Raw genomic sequence first — 16,094 nt, 5'->3', positions numbered from 1 at the left:
TAGATTAAGGCGTCTGTTTCTACTAAGTGTTTGATATGATCCTGAGGAGTGATACTTACACAATCTTAAAGGCACTGTGTCTCACCAATTTTTTATTTTTTTTTTGAAACAGTGTTTCTGCCAAACCAATCCCATACTGCTAACACAAAATTAGATAACTTGTATTGAAACTAATTCTCAACATTTAGACAAAGGGGGGTATCAGCTTGTGAGGCAGCATGCAACAGTGAGCTGCTTTTTCTTCTAAGAAGTCATTAGACATATAGACTTTGGGGTATTTCATTTAAGCTTCTATAAGATCAGTAGACTGTAGGTGTGATATCCTTATACAAACATATAATTAACCTTTCAGCCATGTCAGCTTTCTGTATTGGTTCACCAAGCAAGTCTAACTTGAGGTTCTATGTGGCACATCTCTTTTCCCTTGGCATGTGTTTTATAGTTAAGAATAACTGGCTTTCACCTCTTGAACCAGTATACATTTTCTCTTGCATATCCCTTTTTCTAATAACTGTTAATGTGGCCAGGAGATGTGCAAGTTAACACACTTATGAGCTTGAGCCCTCCCTGATGTCTTGCATCTCTCTCCCTTAGGACGTTATTATTTTCTGCTTAGTTTCTGAGATTTCATTGAGTCATTATTTAGATATTATACAACTGGTAACCGGGTGAGAGGACTGATCACATAACTCTTTCAAACACAACCTAGGCATCAGACCATCTGCAAGAATTAAATACATTGACAAGCTATATTAAATGGTAAATGAAAGAAACTTCCTTAGTGATGCACAGAGGACAACTCGGAGCCAGCAGTTTTATACAGCATTGCTGACGTTGAGTTGTCCTCTGTGCATCACTAAGGAAGTTTCTTTTATTTATTAATTTATGGATTTATATTTCTACATTAACTGATAACTGGAGTGCAGGCAATGTGTCCGATACAATGTGTAGAAATAAACTTGGCAAGGAGGGTTAGTTGAAAAAAGAGTAGGGTATAGTCATCTAGATCAAAGAGTCACTTTTAAGTTTACAAACACTGCATGCTTCAGTGAACCTTTGTTTTAGAGAATGTAGACTATGTTGCCAACAGAAGTGCTGTGCAAAGTATTGAAAAGTACTCAAAAGAGTAAGATTTGTATTAGGTTTATACAGGAGAGTTGCATTCATTCAGCCATTAGAAACAATTCCATTTTTGATAGTAAGGTTAAGTATATGTGGAAGAGTCATGAGATAAGTGGTAGGAGGCCTTTTGAAGAAATTTTGGATGAAGTGAGTTAAAATTATCTTTTGCTAAGAGTTGTAGACTGAGTCTGAGAAAGTTTAAAGGAATACGACAGGTGTCAAAAAAGGTGTTGTGAATGGCTGAAGAGAAAGGAGGAAGAAAGGGATCTGATGAGGAGAGAGTAAGTCAAGAATCTGTGAGGGAATTTACTGATCAGAAGGAATCTTTAAAGGTGTTAGGAGCAATGCTGGAAGATGATGAAGTGGGGGTGGAGGGGGGTCAAGCCCATAATAGATTTTAGCTCTTTCCAGAAAAGTCTAGAGCTATGTGTGATTAATCTGATTATTAAGAATAACAGTGTAGTAGTTACAGAATCTGTTCCTCTGCAGATGGGCTAGTAGATGGTCATAAGGGTGAGCTAGGAAAGTCACCTAGGTGAGAAAAGTGGAAAGGATGATTGGGAGGAGACCTGTAAACTAATCATGAAGGTGGCTAGATTGTGAAAGTTTCAAATCTTCACTTGGAAATTGTTTACACAAGTAATTTTAAACTAGAGAAAAGCGGCAAAGAATGATACGAGAAGTAGTTAAGAGCTGTGGGAGATCTGAGGAAAATCAAGTAGCTGACCATAATCATATATTTTGGTCTTGTCCAAAGCAAGTAAGGTACAAGAAAGAGCTTGAAGAGCTAATAAATAGGGTCACTGAAAGTGGAAAGGGCCTAATATTGACATACTACTTAGTTTACTGGAGAGGAAATAAGGGGCACCCCAAAGCATGTACAAGTTTTAGTGACTCTTGCATTTTAGCAAAGCAATCAGGCACTTGAAATAGAGGAAGTAATGACCAGAATGAATGATCTTGAGAAACTAGAAGGAAAATGGGAAAACACGTGCCTGGAAAATTTCATGTAAAAAAAAAAAAAAAAATTGGGAATACTCAGAGGGGCTGAGAGAGCCATGAGAAGCCATCATCCAGTCAGCCATCTGACCTATGAACATTCTTTTTCTCAGTTTGACTGTCACCCAGTGGGAACAGATGGGCTTATCACTCTACAGAAGGCTGATTGTTACCTGGCATGTGGAGAAAGTCGCACAAAAAGAATGTTCATGGGTTGGAAGAATTCATTAAAGCATGTGTTGTACAGCTCATGTTAGAAAGGCCCTGCTCCCATGACATGCCCATTTGTGATTCAGAGACATTGTTACCCATATCACGGTAAGACCTCATTATCAGCTAATTTGTGTGTCTTGAATCGCATTTACTATCGCAATGTGCAGATCGTTGCTGGTCTGCATATTGTTTTAGTAATCTGCTGCTTGTGTAGACAGTGGCTTCCCACCACCAGCCACTTTCTCTTGCACTCAAGTGCACATGCATGCTCGTGCATGCACACGCACCACCCCATACCACTGTCCCTGTGCCTTCACTCTACACTATTTGCCCTCCTGTGTTCTCTCCACCCCCATAATAGTTGGAGAGCCATTATGGCATGTACCTGTTAGGCCCTGGAGCTTTTGTGTATCCCCCTCCACACTCTGTTCCCCATACATCTGTTGGTGCCAATACAGCACTTTACTACATTAGTCATCCCTGATGTCCAATGGTTCCCTCACCCCTTGATCTCCATTATGTCTGTGTTTGTACAGCACTTCACTTTTTATGTTATCCCTAGTCCAATGGTTTCCCCACACCCAATTCCTATACTGCTGTTGATGCAGTTACAGCACGTTGAGTAATCCATGGTGGTCTTGTGTATCCCCCCCCCTCCCATCCACATACAGCTTGTTGGTGCCATTATGTCACCAACACAGTATTCTCTGGTGGTCTGCCGATTCCTCCCACCACATTGATTGTTGGCTGTGTTAAATACTGTGACTTGTTGGGGACAGCTGTGTAGATGCCTTCTGGAGGTGGTAATGTGGAGAGTGCACTCGGCTAATTAGCATATGCCTCCCCCCCCAGAATGCCTTGTTTGCATTCAGCATGGCCGTATAGAAAATCCTGCAGCACTGTGTTATGGCAGTTGCTGAACTGGGGAAAGCTATCGCCATGTGTACAGAAGTGTTGATGTTCCAGTACCTTAATGAATTCCTCCCATGTCTTTATTTTGTGTTACATTTACTAGTATCCTTCTGTGCTTTTCTTTTCAGGCACTTGGGAATCTTTGCATTGATTTCCTGAAAGTGAAATTAAAGACTGTATGTATAAGTTATAAATGCATTGTCACCACCTGCTAGGACATGAGACCAGCAGTTTACCAAATATGTAGAAGAACCAGAAAGAACGTAAAATCATTGATATTCTCTGTACAGATTGGCAACTGAATTGCATGTTTAACCACCCAAGTAAAGATGGTGTGGCCCATCTTTTCTTGTTCTGTAGTGCCACCTGCCTGTTGTAATTGCTATTTTCCCTGAGCAGTAACAGCTGCATAGCCAATTCAACTTTTCAGATTTGTCTGTGATGCTTTTATGCAAGGTGCTATCATTGCAAAAAAAAAATTGAAAGACTCATACAAAGGAGGATAATTTAATGTTAGTGTTGCTGTAAATAGATAATAAATACATAAATGATAGCTGGAAGTAAATCCAGACTATTTAGGAATGAGATTTGTACTCATTTGTCAGAGGTCCCTGACCATTTTATTTCTTACAAGACCATCTTAATTCGGGGGAAAATTTGTTAGCAACCTTCCCTAGAGCAAGAACTATAGTGAGAAGCAGCTCATATGATTTCCTTAAGCCCTGATTGTGACTCAGCTGACCTGACTTTGAATGGTGACATAGGCATTGGAAGAGTGGGACAGAGTTAGATGGGAATGAACACCATTTGATGACTCACACATCCTGATAGGTGGATAATGATGGTCCCAGTTTGACCAAGTTGTTTCCATGCATGTGGATGGTTGTACATTTCCAGGTTTCTTGGTAACAGAGGAAAATATGCTTGACAGTCTCAAGCTGGTGTCAGTACGCTCATGGGTGTTTGTGTGGGAGCATGTGTACAGAGGGGGAGGGTGTAGGATACCCCTGAGGTGATGTGGATGAACACATCAGCTGCCAAGGTCAGGGGTGTAGCCAAAAGAGAATGCTGGTGAGGGCACAGACACCAGCATGGCTGCCTGTATGGTGGCCTACACCTCACTTTCTTGCACCCTGTCTGGGAAATTGTATAGGAAGGGGAAGAATGAATGGGTTGGGCTGATAGGCATGAGGTACAGTTGGCAGTTGACACAGCAGAAAAAAAAAACACACAGAAAGCAAATCATTTTCTGTGAAAAGTTTGATTGTGTTTTTCGGCTTTTCCCGGTTAGGGGTCACCACAGCGGAACTCTGATGTTCATCATGTTTCACTGTTACAGTCATGACTGTAGGGTTCTCCCCTGCCAACAGGCAGTCCTCGGTCGGCCAGAATCCCAAAGTCTGGGTCCGGCGTCAGCTGCTCAGCCATGCTCCCTGACGTCAGAGCGCCAGGAGTACAAAGCTGACAGCCAACGCCATATTCTCCAGTCTTTCTTGCCGTGTGGTGATAGCAGTTCGCAATTGCCGGTCGGCTGTCTCCTGACAATTTTTTCTAAACAAACTTCAGTCCGAAGACTTTCTTCTCCTACTCAAAGCTAAGTACCCCGTTGGGGAAACTTTTTTCTTGCTCCAGTCCGATGTCAGAAAAAGTTAATAAGTGTATTTCATGTGGGAAGCAAATACCTCATAAGGATTTTCATTCTTCCTGTATTCCTTGCTTAGGCCCTGACCACGACGTAGCTAGTTGTCGGTTTTGTGCTAGATTCAATCAACGTACAATTAAACGAAGGCACGATTTTGCATTTCATTACTTCGGTAGACGTTTTAATTACAAAATGTCGTCGGATACGGTTCCGGCTACCGGAGTTCACAAATGACGCAAGGACAAAGACAGGCCTCCGAGGTCCAAATCAGACGATATCGTACAAGCAGAGCCAGCTTCAGGTTCGGCCGTCGTCAGTGAGGTGCTTTTGCAGCCCCTGTCTTCGGCCATTTCAGAACCGATGGCCGAAACGGACTCCCACGAGGAGCCAACTAGGCCTATGAATATTTCTGTTGCAGGACCTTCGGACAATGCTCCTTCGGATGGGTCCGAAGCCGCTGTGCAGGTACCAGCTTCCGAAGGGGTTTTCAGGCCTACTCAACTTTTAATAAAGGCAAAGCCAAAGACAAAGGCAAAGACTCCTTCCAAATCAAAGACTGCAGCCCAGGCCTCTTCTGATCCGGCACCCAAGTCTCAGAAACAGTTACTCAAAATGGCTGAAGACTTACATACTATGATTAGGGGTTCTCATCCCCCACCAGATAAAAGGCCAAGGCAGGAAGTGTATTATGACTCCTCTGATCAGGCTTCTGTTTCTTCAGTTTCTTCTTCTGACCAGGAATATTCTTTTCCTCCTTATGAGGATTCTGATGCTGAGGAATCCATTCCTTCAGCTTCTCCCCCTGAGGACTTCTCTTTTGGGGAAACTTTGCATGAAATGAGGGAACATTTTCACTGGGAAGAACAGGAGTACTCGGAATCTAAGAAAAAACTTAGGGATTTTCTTCTTCTTCCCCAACATAGACCCCTGGCTATTCCTCCTATTTTGGATATTGTGGATGATGCCTTTTCGGAGGCTAACTTAACTCCTGACTCTTCCTCCAGCTCCTGTTAAGCCAGACAGATATTATAAGGTTCCTGATTCCCACCAGTTTTTATACAAGAGTCCTACTGCTGATCCTGAAACCATTTCTCAGGGCCCTAAGGGGGTTAAGGCCGCTTCTGCTAAAAACCCTATTCCCACTGAGAAGGATTCTAGATCTTTAGAAAGATGGGGCAAAAAAGTGTACACTTCTGCTACTTTATCCATTAGGGCTTTAAACTGTCAGTTTCATATGCTGAAATACCAGCAATTTCTGCCGTCTATTTTAAAACAAAAGTTAACTTCCATTTCCGCCTGTGCAGATAAGGAATTGCATGACTTAATGCATGCCACTGAACAAGTTGGGAAGCATGGTTTACACTGTGGATTTGATGCCTTAGAGGCTTCTTGTAGGGCTGCTGCCTCTGGCACAGTCATTAGAAGGCATGCATGGTTAAAGGAACAAAACTTGCCAGATCAAGTAAAAGCTAAATTATTGGATGCTCCTGTTCAGCATAATGTTTTGTTTGGATCTAAAGTTGAAGAGGTGATAAAGAATATGGAGGACAAGGCAAAAATCAATGCAAACGGTCAAAGATTTCTTACAAGTACAGCCACCCAGATTTAGTAGGAATTGGCCAACTAAAAATAGGTCCTTTCCCAGTTCTGACAGGCCTCAGAGGGGTAGGTATAGACTCTCCCGAGGAAGGCCTCAAACACAAGCCTCTTATAGACCAAGACAGTGGACTGCTTCCACCCCTAGGGGAGGAGAGGACAGGTCACAAGCTCATAGAAAACAGACTCAATGACTCCCTCTGTTGGGCTGCAGGAACTTCTTGCCTGGAAGCCCCTCTCGGAGGAAAACTTTCTCTTTTTCACCTAAATTGGACTCGTATAACCCAAGACAAGTGGGTTCTGGATGTGGTTTCAAGAGGTTACAAATTCCATTTTCATACCCTACCAAGACCAAGCGTATGGCCGGATCTTCCAAAACATCAATGGTTAGAGGACTTAAACAAGGTGGAAGCTCTCTTGGCTATGAAAGCCATAGAACTGGTTCCACTTTCAGAGATGGGACAAGGTTTTTTTACTCAAGGCTCTTTCTAGTCCCAAGAAAGCAAAATTCATGGAGACCCATTCTGGATCTGTCAGTCCTGAACACTTTTCTCGAGATACCAAAATTCAAGATGCTTACTCTACAGCAGCTACTTCCAATGCTGACCAAGAATGCGTGGATAGTAACTTTGGATTTAAAGGAGGCATATTTACACATTCCCATCAGACAGGGATGCAGAAAATACCTCAGGTTCAAGGCCGGATCGAGGCACTATCAATTCTCTGTGCTGCCCTTTGGATTGTCTACTGCGCCCAGGGTCTTCAACAAATGCCTGGCTCCAGTAGTAGCTTATTGCAGACTCAAGGGAATTCAAATTTTCCCTTATCTGGACGACTGTCTTATTCAGGCAGACAGCAAGGATGTCTTACTCCAGCATCTAGAATTTGTTCAGAATCTTCTCAAGTTCCTGGGTTTCACTGTAAACATAAAAAAGTCAAATTTGACACCCTCTCAACAGATAACCTTTCTGAGTGCTCTTCTCAACGCAACAACCCAGATGGCATTTCTGACATACGAAAAACAATTACAGCTGGCTTCAACTTTCAAAACCTTGGCAACTTTAACTCGGCTATCTGCAAGGAAATTCCTGCAGGCTTTGGGTTACATGGCCTCCAGCATCCTTCTCGTACCATATGCAAGACTACATATGAGGAAAATACAGTGGTACCTAAAAAGTCTATGGTCTCAGCATTGCCACAGTTTAGACATACAGATTACCGTCCTGCCTTGTCTTCAAAAGGAATTCCTTTGGTGGTCCAAGGCATGTACTCTAAACAAAGGAGAACCCTTCAGTCTGCCTCCAACCACTCAGATACTAACCACGGATGCCTCAGATTATGCATGGGGAGCCCATTTTCAGGGCAACTGTCTGCAGGGCCTTTGGACAAAGGATCAAAAGCTCCTGCATATCAATTTAAAAGAAATGTTAGCCGTTGTTCAGAAGGCTCTATTGGCCTTCAGGAATCTTCTACAACCAGGACAACTTCTGATACGAACAGACAACACCACAGTTATGTGGTACATAAGCAAGCAAGGGGGATCTCATTCCTGTCCCCTTTGCAGACTAGCCATGAATCTATGGAGCACAGCTCTAGCTTGCAAACTGGACCTTCAAGCTCAGTTCCTACCAGGGAAATAAAACTACCTAGCAGACAGTCTGAGCAGGAACCTGTCGGACCCACACGAATGGATGCTGGACACCAAAATATTCAAGATGATTACAGCAGTCTGGAGATGTCCTCACATAGACCTCTTTGCATCCCATCTCAATCATCAACTACAGATTTTTTGCACCAGGGCATTCCACGAACTGGCTTGGAAAGTGGATGCACTATCATTCAGTTGGAGAAACCTCTCTGGGTATGCCTTCTCGCCTCTACCTCTTCTTCCTCGGGTGTTATTAAAGTTCAAACAGGACAAGCCCAAGATGATAATCTTGCTGGCCCCAAATTGGCCATGACAGTTTTGGTACCCAACATTGAAAAACCTTGGTCTGGACCCCCCCCCCCTGGGTTTTACCTCAAACTCCGAACCTTCTGTCCCAACACCAGGGTCAGGTTCTGCACTCCCATGTCAAAACTCTCAGCCTGGCAGCATGGTTAATCCAGGGTCTATGATTCATTCTCTCCTACCCAAGCAGGTTATGGATGTCATTTTAGAAGCCAGGCGTCCTAGCACTAGAAAATCTTATGCAGGAAAATGGAAAAGATTTTGCTCCTGGATGCAGGCTCGGGATTCAGATCCTCTTATTCCTAACATTCCTCTGATTTTACTTTATCTGACAGACCTCTTACATAAGGGTCTTTCTTTCTCTTCCATAAAAATACATGCCTCTGCTATTTCTGCTCATTATGATACAGACCCCTCCAATCTTTTCTCACCAGCTCATGAGACAGTTTCTCAGAGGAGCTAAGAACTTAAGGCCCCCTAGATCTCCTCCCATTCCTGCTTGGGATATCAACTATGTTTTGGAAAAGCTCACCTTACCTCCCTTTGAGCCCGCTGCCTCATCTGACATCAAGTTTTTATCTTGGAAAACAGCCATCCTGTTAGCTCTGACCTCTGCCAGGAGAGTTTCGGAGTTGCAAGCTCTTATGGCAGTGGAACCTTATATTATTTTTCATCAAGACAGGGTGTCTTTAAGGACTAATCCTACTTTCATGCCTAAGGTGGTTTCCAAAGTGGCTTTAAATCAAGCTATTCATTTGCCAACTTTTTTCCCCACTCCTCAAAATAAGGGGGAAAGGATCTTGCATTCCTTGGATGTGCACAGACAACTACGTTTTTACCTGGACAGAACCAAGGACATCAGGAAATCAGAGCAATTGTTTGTTTCTTATGCTTCAAGTTCCCAAGGTAAAGCCATTTCAAAACAGACCATTTCTAAATGTATTGCTCATGGAATCAGATTTTGCTATTCTCACCATGGAAAGCAAATCCCAGGGAGTATAAGGACTCACTCTACCAGAGCTGCTGCCACTTCAGCTGCCTTCCTCAGGGGAGTTCCTACCAAAGACATTTTGGAAGCTGCAACTTGGAGTTCAGTGCATACTTTTTCCAAGCAGTACAATCTACCTCTCTACTCTAAGTCTAGGGCAGGCTTTGCTTCTGCAGTCTTGCAGGGCCTTTTAGCCGCCCCCTCTACTTTATGACCACCTCCCTTTTACTCTGCTTTGGGATTCAACCCTACAGTCATGACTGCAACAGTGAAACACAATGAACATAGTACAGTTGTGTACACTTACTATAAATGTAGATGTTAGAGTGTCTTCACTGTTGCAGTCTGGGTTACCCTCCCTCCTATCCCCTCTTATTTTTTCCTTTGTGTGGTTCCCTTCTTTACCCTTCTTCTGAGGTGTATTTGCAAAGGGTATGGGATCTTACTCATTTTGGAACACCTGATATCTGGGGCAAGAAAAACTGGAGAACATGGCGTCGGCTGTCAGCTTTGTACTCCTGGCGCTCTGATGTCAGGGAGCATGGCTGAGCAGCCGACGCCGGACCCAGACTTTGGGATTCTGGCCGACCGAGGACTGCCTGCCGGCAGGGGAGAAACCCTACAGTCATGACTGCAAGAGTGAAGACACTCGAACATCTACATTTATGGTAAGTGTACACAACTGTACTGTCCGCTAATGATTGGTAGTGGATTTTTACGTACCGGGTTACCAGCCCTGACGCACAACCTTCATCAAAGGCACGCCCCATTCACGTATGCCTCCACACAGAAGATGCTGTAGTTGAGAATCTAACAGGACGTCTTGCTATGAGGCAACAACGCTACCGCAGCACCACCACCACAGTTTTTAGCGTAAAAATTATGTGGTCATCAAACAAATTATAGCTTAGGTAGAGAAGTCTGTGAATGAGAAAAGGAGCCAGTACAAGAAGCTGAGTGGGAAATTTGGAAACTGTTATTTCTGTTTAAGTGTCTTGTATTTAATTTGTTAGCTTACTAAGTGAAGAACATTCTCTCTCTCTGCTGCAGAAAGGCAATGAGAACTGGAATTCCTTAAATGCACCTAACGATGAGCTGTATCCTTGGGATCAGAAATCAACATACATAAAATCACCACCTTTCTTTGATAATCTGGTATGTGACTTTTACGTTGTTTTGGACTTTTGTCATTTCATGTAGTAGACTTAAAATTGTATAAAATTCTACAGGTAAGTCTTAGTGATGCTGTAAAACTGAAGCAGTTCTAGTTGCTTTCTAGGGCACTTTTCTGTTTTATTATTACTCTACATCCAAACCAGTTAAGACATAACCACAGCTGCAGAATGCTTAAATGTTTGTTTTGGGGGGGTGGGAGGATGTGCAATTTGCTGACCAGTTTTAACAAAAAACTTTACACCTCCATATATATAAAATGTGAAAATGTGTGTGTGCGCGTGTGTATGTGTTTATATATATATATATATATATATATATATATATATATATATATATATATGCACACTTTTTTTTTCCATATATACAAACTTCATAAATGATGCATATTTTATTCATCTAGTGGTTGGCCCATTCCAGATACAATTCAGTTGTCTGAAACAACACAACCTCTCCTTATACAGGAGACGCAGCCTTATTACTAGGTATTACAAATTACTATAGTTAAGTATGTGTTACTGACAGTCAACGTTCATTTCTGTTCTTTGTCCTGGTCCTCTCCTTCTATACTCCTGCTTTCTTCTTTTATTGCCATAAATTGCTTCCTCTCTTCCTCTGACTGTTCCCTGTTAATCCCTGTCCTGTCACTCACTCTTGCTTTCCAATGTTCCGTTTTGTTTTTTATGAAATTTTCTAGGCACGTTTTCCCATTTTCTTTCTAGTTTCTTAAGCACCTTTATTCTGGTCATTACTTCCCCTATTTCCAACACCAGATCGCCTTTCCATTTCCTGGTGAAACATTTTTTTTCAGCTACAAATGTAAGATTCACTAAGACTTGTATGTGCTTTGGGGTGCCCCTTATTTCCTCTTCAGTAAACTAAGTAGTCTGTCTTTATTAGGCCCTTCGCACTCTGTAACCCTATTTTTTAGCACTTCAAGCTGTTTTTTGTACCTTACTTGCTTTGGACAAGACCAAAATATATGATTCCAATCACCTGCTTCATTTTCCTTAGATCTCCCACAGCTCCTAACTACAGATAATTATTTGCAGCTTTTCTTCAGTTTAAAATTTTGTGTGTAAATATTTCCATGCGTAGATTTGAAACCTTCACAGCCTAGCCACTTTCATGATTTGTTTGCAGGTCGTCTCCCAATCATCCACGTCCCTTGCCTAGGTGATTCTCCTATCTCAACCCTTGTGACCATCTACTAGCCTATCTGATCTTATCAATGTTTTGTATATTCTGCCCACTTTCAGCTTTTCTAGCTTCTTTGATTATTTCTGTCAGCCCAGCTTCTTTCTCATACACACGTGCAACTTTGTCATCTCACTAAAATTTCTCAAAGCCTCTATACACTAGAAGTTTTCTAATGCTCACTTGTTTCTGTTCCCACAGGATGTCCTTCAAGGATGCATCTGCAGTCACAACATATGGGTTGTCCTGCCTCAGGCAGCCCTTCGGTCGGCCGGATTCCAAAGTCTGGGTCTGGCCTCGGCTGATGTCGCACTTTCCCCGACGTCAGAGCGTCTGGGGTACAAAAGCATCAGCCGACGCCACTTTCCTCAGTCTTTCTTGCCGCGCGGTGCCCGAAGCAGAAGCTGTTCGCAAGTGCCGGTCGGTCAGATCCAGTGAATTCAGCTACCGAAGACTTCGAAAAAGCTAAGTACCCCGTTGGGAACTCTTTCTTGATTCAGCCGATGTCAGACAAAGTAAATAATTGTTTAACTTGTGGGAAACAAATACCTCATAAGGATTTCCATTCCTACTGCCTTCCTTGCTTAGGCCCAGACCACGATGTATCGGCCTGTTCAGCATGTGCTTCCTTCAACTGACGAACTCTTAGACGTCGGTCAGTTTGCAGAGGAATTTTTTGGGGCCAATTTTGCATATAAAATGCCGTCGGTGACTCCGACTTCGCATTTGGTGAAAAAACGGAAGGACAAGGACCGACACTCACGGCCCGCGGTTTCGGCTGAAACCACGGTAAGGCCTGCCGCGAGTGTCTCTGTTTCGGCCGAAACCGAGTCCTCTGAGATTCCTTCTTCCGAATCCATTCAACCGACCACCGCGGCCCGAGAGGCCCCGGCTGAGTCGGCTACCGAGCTTCCTACCGAAACCAGTATCCAGGAAATGTCCGACACCATACCTTTGGACATTTCTACTCCTGCACGTGGAGCAGCTAGACCCCCTGCTTCCATGTCCGTTGAGGCTTTCTCTAGGGCTAAAGCTGCTAAACCTTCTAAAGCTTTGCCTCCCAAGACTACCTCCCAAAGGCCTTCCTCTAGTTCTCAGATCCTCAGCCTTGCAGAGGACCTTATTTCTTTAATTAGAGGTTCACAACCTCACCCAGACAGGGCCTCTCATCCTCCACCAGACAAAAGGCCCAGGACGGACCTCTCTGACCCACACTCTTCGGATGAGTCCACGGAGGGATCTGAGTTGTCAGACCACCAGGAGGAGGCTTATTCGCCCTATGAGGATTCTGATGCTGAAGAATCTATTCCTTCGGCCTCCCCTCCTGAAAAGTTTTCTTTTGGTGAGACTTTACACTCCATGAGAGAGCATTTTCAATGGCAAGGTCAGGAATTCTCTGATTCTAGAAAAATATTAAGGACCTTTTTACATTTGCCTCAACATAGGCCCTTAGCTATACCTCCTGTTTTGAATGTAATTGATGATGTGTACAATGATGTCAGTACAGCCCCTGATACTCTCCCTCCGGCCCCTGCCAAACCTGATAGATACTACAGGGTCCCAGATTCTCATTTCCATCTGTATAAAGCCCATTCTGCAGACCCAGAGACTATTTCTCAGGGCCCTAAAGGGGTTGCAGCCGCCACTGCCAAAAATCCTCTACCCTCTGAAAGAGACTCTAGAGCTTTAGAGAGATGGGGAAAGAAGGTATATACTTCTGCAACTCTTTCTGTCAGGCATTGAATTGTCAATTTCATATGATACAGTACCAAGAGTATTTGTTAGATGAACTGAATAAGAAACTTTCTTCTCTTGAACCCCTTGACCGTAAATCCCTTCAGGATTTGGTACACAACTCACAGCAGGTTAGTAATCATTTCTTAAAATGTGGCTATGATGCATTGGAGGCTTCATTTAGGTCAGCTATGACTGGGGCAGTCATTCGTAGGCATGCCTGGCTGAAGGAACAATCTTTGCCAGACCATGTTAAAGCTAAACTCCTGGATGCTCCAATGGAGAAACAAAATTTATTTGGCTCCTCTGCTCAGGAGGTCTTAAAAAAGTTTGAAGAAAAGGCAAAATCTGTGCAAACAGTTAAGGATTTCCTGCAAGTACAACCACCGAGATTCAGCAGAAACTGGCCTACTAAGAATTGGTCCTTTCCAGACTCGGGCAGAGCCCAGAGAGGCAGGAACAGATGCTCTAGAGCAGGAGTGTCCAACCCGCGGCCCGCGGGCCGCATGCGGCCCTCCGAGCTCTTCCATGCGGCCCGCGACCCTTAAATTTAAATTTAATTTTAATTTACCTTTTTTTCCGTGTGTTTGCGTCCCGCATTTTGCTGTTCTGCGATGCCAACTTTCTTTTTTCATACCAGCGTTTTCGCTGGTATGCGATGAAAAACACCGCTCGGCGTTTTTATATTACTGGTAAAGAAAAGCTGAAGCGAGATCGGGAAGAGTGGATTTATTATTTCGTTGTGTACACACCACTACACTACAACATAGCAAAAGGTAAGTTAAGTATTTTGACACTGTGTCTGCTCCTTAGTTTAGAATGGGTTAAGTCTGGAAGGTGCATTTTGGAGTTTTTTGTATTAGTGGCCAGTTTGAAAGGGATCTGGCTGAGTGCTGTCTGTATTTCAGGTATACTTGACAATCTGTATTAGGGTCTTGTCTTTAAAGGTGGACAACATCCAGTATTAGAGACTGTAAGGGTGGCAGTGACTCATTTCATACTGAAACTAGTGTAAGCCGTTGTCCATTCTTTATTGTAGTACATTGGTGTTTTTGTTGTTAGCTCAGTTGATGAAGCATTATTATAATGTGGTATTAGTAGTGGAGTTTGCAACAATAAGGGGCAGTTAGTGTTCAATCCTAGGAATTAGTCCATTAATGGCTATGGAACAAAAGAATTGTAACTTTCAGTGTATTTTCAAATAATTGCATGCTTCAAGTGAAGGGAAGTTTATTTTGCTCACACTGTTGTTCAATGTGCAACTGTTTTGTTTTAAATATGTCTGTTAGTGTTTGTGCTACTACAGAATTTGAAAGTAATGTTCTTTCTTTTGGTGCAGGTTCTACTCCCACAGCATGAGATTAATTGCTGATACTGTAGTAGTGCATTTTAAGTGGGGACTGGGATGCTGCACTCCTGAGTGTGTCTTCCTTTGTGTGAGAGACCAACTATAAACCTGTTTTTGATTTGCCATCCATGCTCAGTCTATTACAAAGATGTTTGCCAGCAGCAAACTTTTCGTGTTACAAATCTCTTTAATGTAGAAGTAATCAGATACATTTTACTTCTACACAGATGGTTCATATTGACTTATATTAGTGGATTGTAATGACAGAAGTTTGAGTAGCCTTTATGGTTGAAATGTTCTGAAATGGATGTTTTGTCATTAATGATGTTTTGTTTCATTGTTACTGGAAAATGTTTAAAATTGCAAATTTAAAACACGATATAACAAGTAGTGCTGTATTATACAAGGAATATGATTTAATACAATCAGGAAGGTGAACCAAAGAACACATGCATGGTCCTAAAATGTAGGCAAGGGCCTATGATTTCAAAACAGCTCAAAGGTATACTTTATCCACCACTGGTGAGATGCATTTTCTTTGAATGTGAGTTTCAATGGAGTTTCAATGAATGTGAGTTTGAAGAACAGAAAAGTTTACTGTTGTTCATTCTGTTTGTTTTCATAATGAGACTATTGTTTCAACAAATGGTTATCTTTTTGTGCTAAAATTTGAAATAAAAGTTTTAAATTACTGTAAGTCAAAATATCTGTAGTCATTGGAGAACTAAAGAAAAATAGTATGGTAACTGGGGAGACAAGGCCAAGTAATGCGGCACTGGGGTGGCTGGAGGTGTCTGCTGTGTATGTGGGGGCCTGATACCATACACTGCCTAGGGCCCATTTGACCATAATCCAACTCTGCATGTGACATCCCATTGCAAGCATATACTTCTTTCTGTTTTTCTATCCTTCTGCCTAATCCTCTCTACACCTCAATCCTTCCTGTAGATTAGAGTGAGAGCAAGAAGAATATAACATTATTCCTAAGAATTGGAGGTGGTTGTAGGCAAAATGTTGAGGGATCAGTGATGACAGGGATAAAGGGCATGTTTAATTTTTTTGTGCAGCTTGACTGTAGTTGTGTTGGTATTTACAGCAAGCTAGCCTAACTACTAGTTCCAAAGTACTGCAAAATCAAACTGTAGCTTTCTAATTATTTCATGAGTTGAATTCCCATACCTAGTGACTGCGTAATGTATGTAGATGTGGTTTTCAAGTG

At 42.6% G+C, this 16,094-nt stretch overlaps 1 protein-coding gene across 1 annotated transcript in view; it reads left to right on the top strand.

Annotated features, from left to right (window-relative positions):
- ACO1 (aconitase 1) overlaps window positions 1-16,094 on the top strand; it is a 1,039,508-nt gene that overhangs the window by 860,258 nt on the left and 163,156 nt on the right. Inside the window, exon 18 of the mRNA XM_044061006.1 lies at window positions 10,474-10,578. Within this exon, the coding sequence (XP_043916941.1) occupies window positions 10,474-10,578 (105 nt within the window). The remainder of the gene's footprint in view (window positions 1-10,473; window positions 10,579-16,094) is intronic.

Source organism: Protopterus annectens, chromosome 2.part0, assembly GCF_019279795.1.
Source record: "Protopterus annectens isolate FY-2018-M chromosome 2.part0, PAN1.0, whole genome shotgun sequence".
Lineage (NCBI taxonomy): Eukaryota > Metazoa > Chordata > Ceratodontiformes > Protopteridae > Protopterus > Protopterus annectens.
Note: the sequence above shows the minus strand (reverse complement) of the source record. Positions and strands in the feature narration are given on the sequence as shown.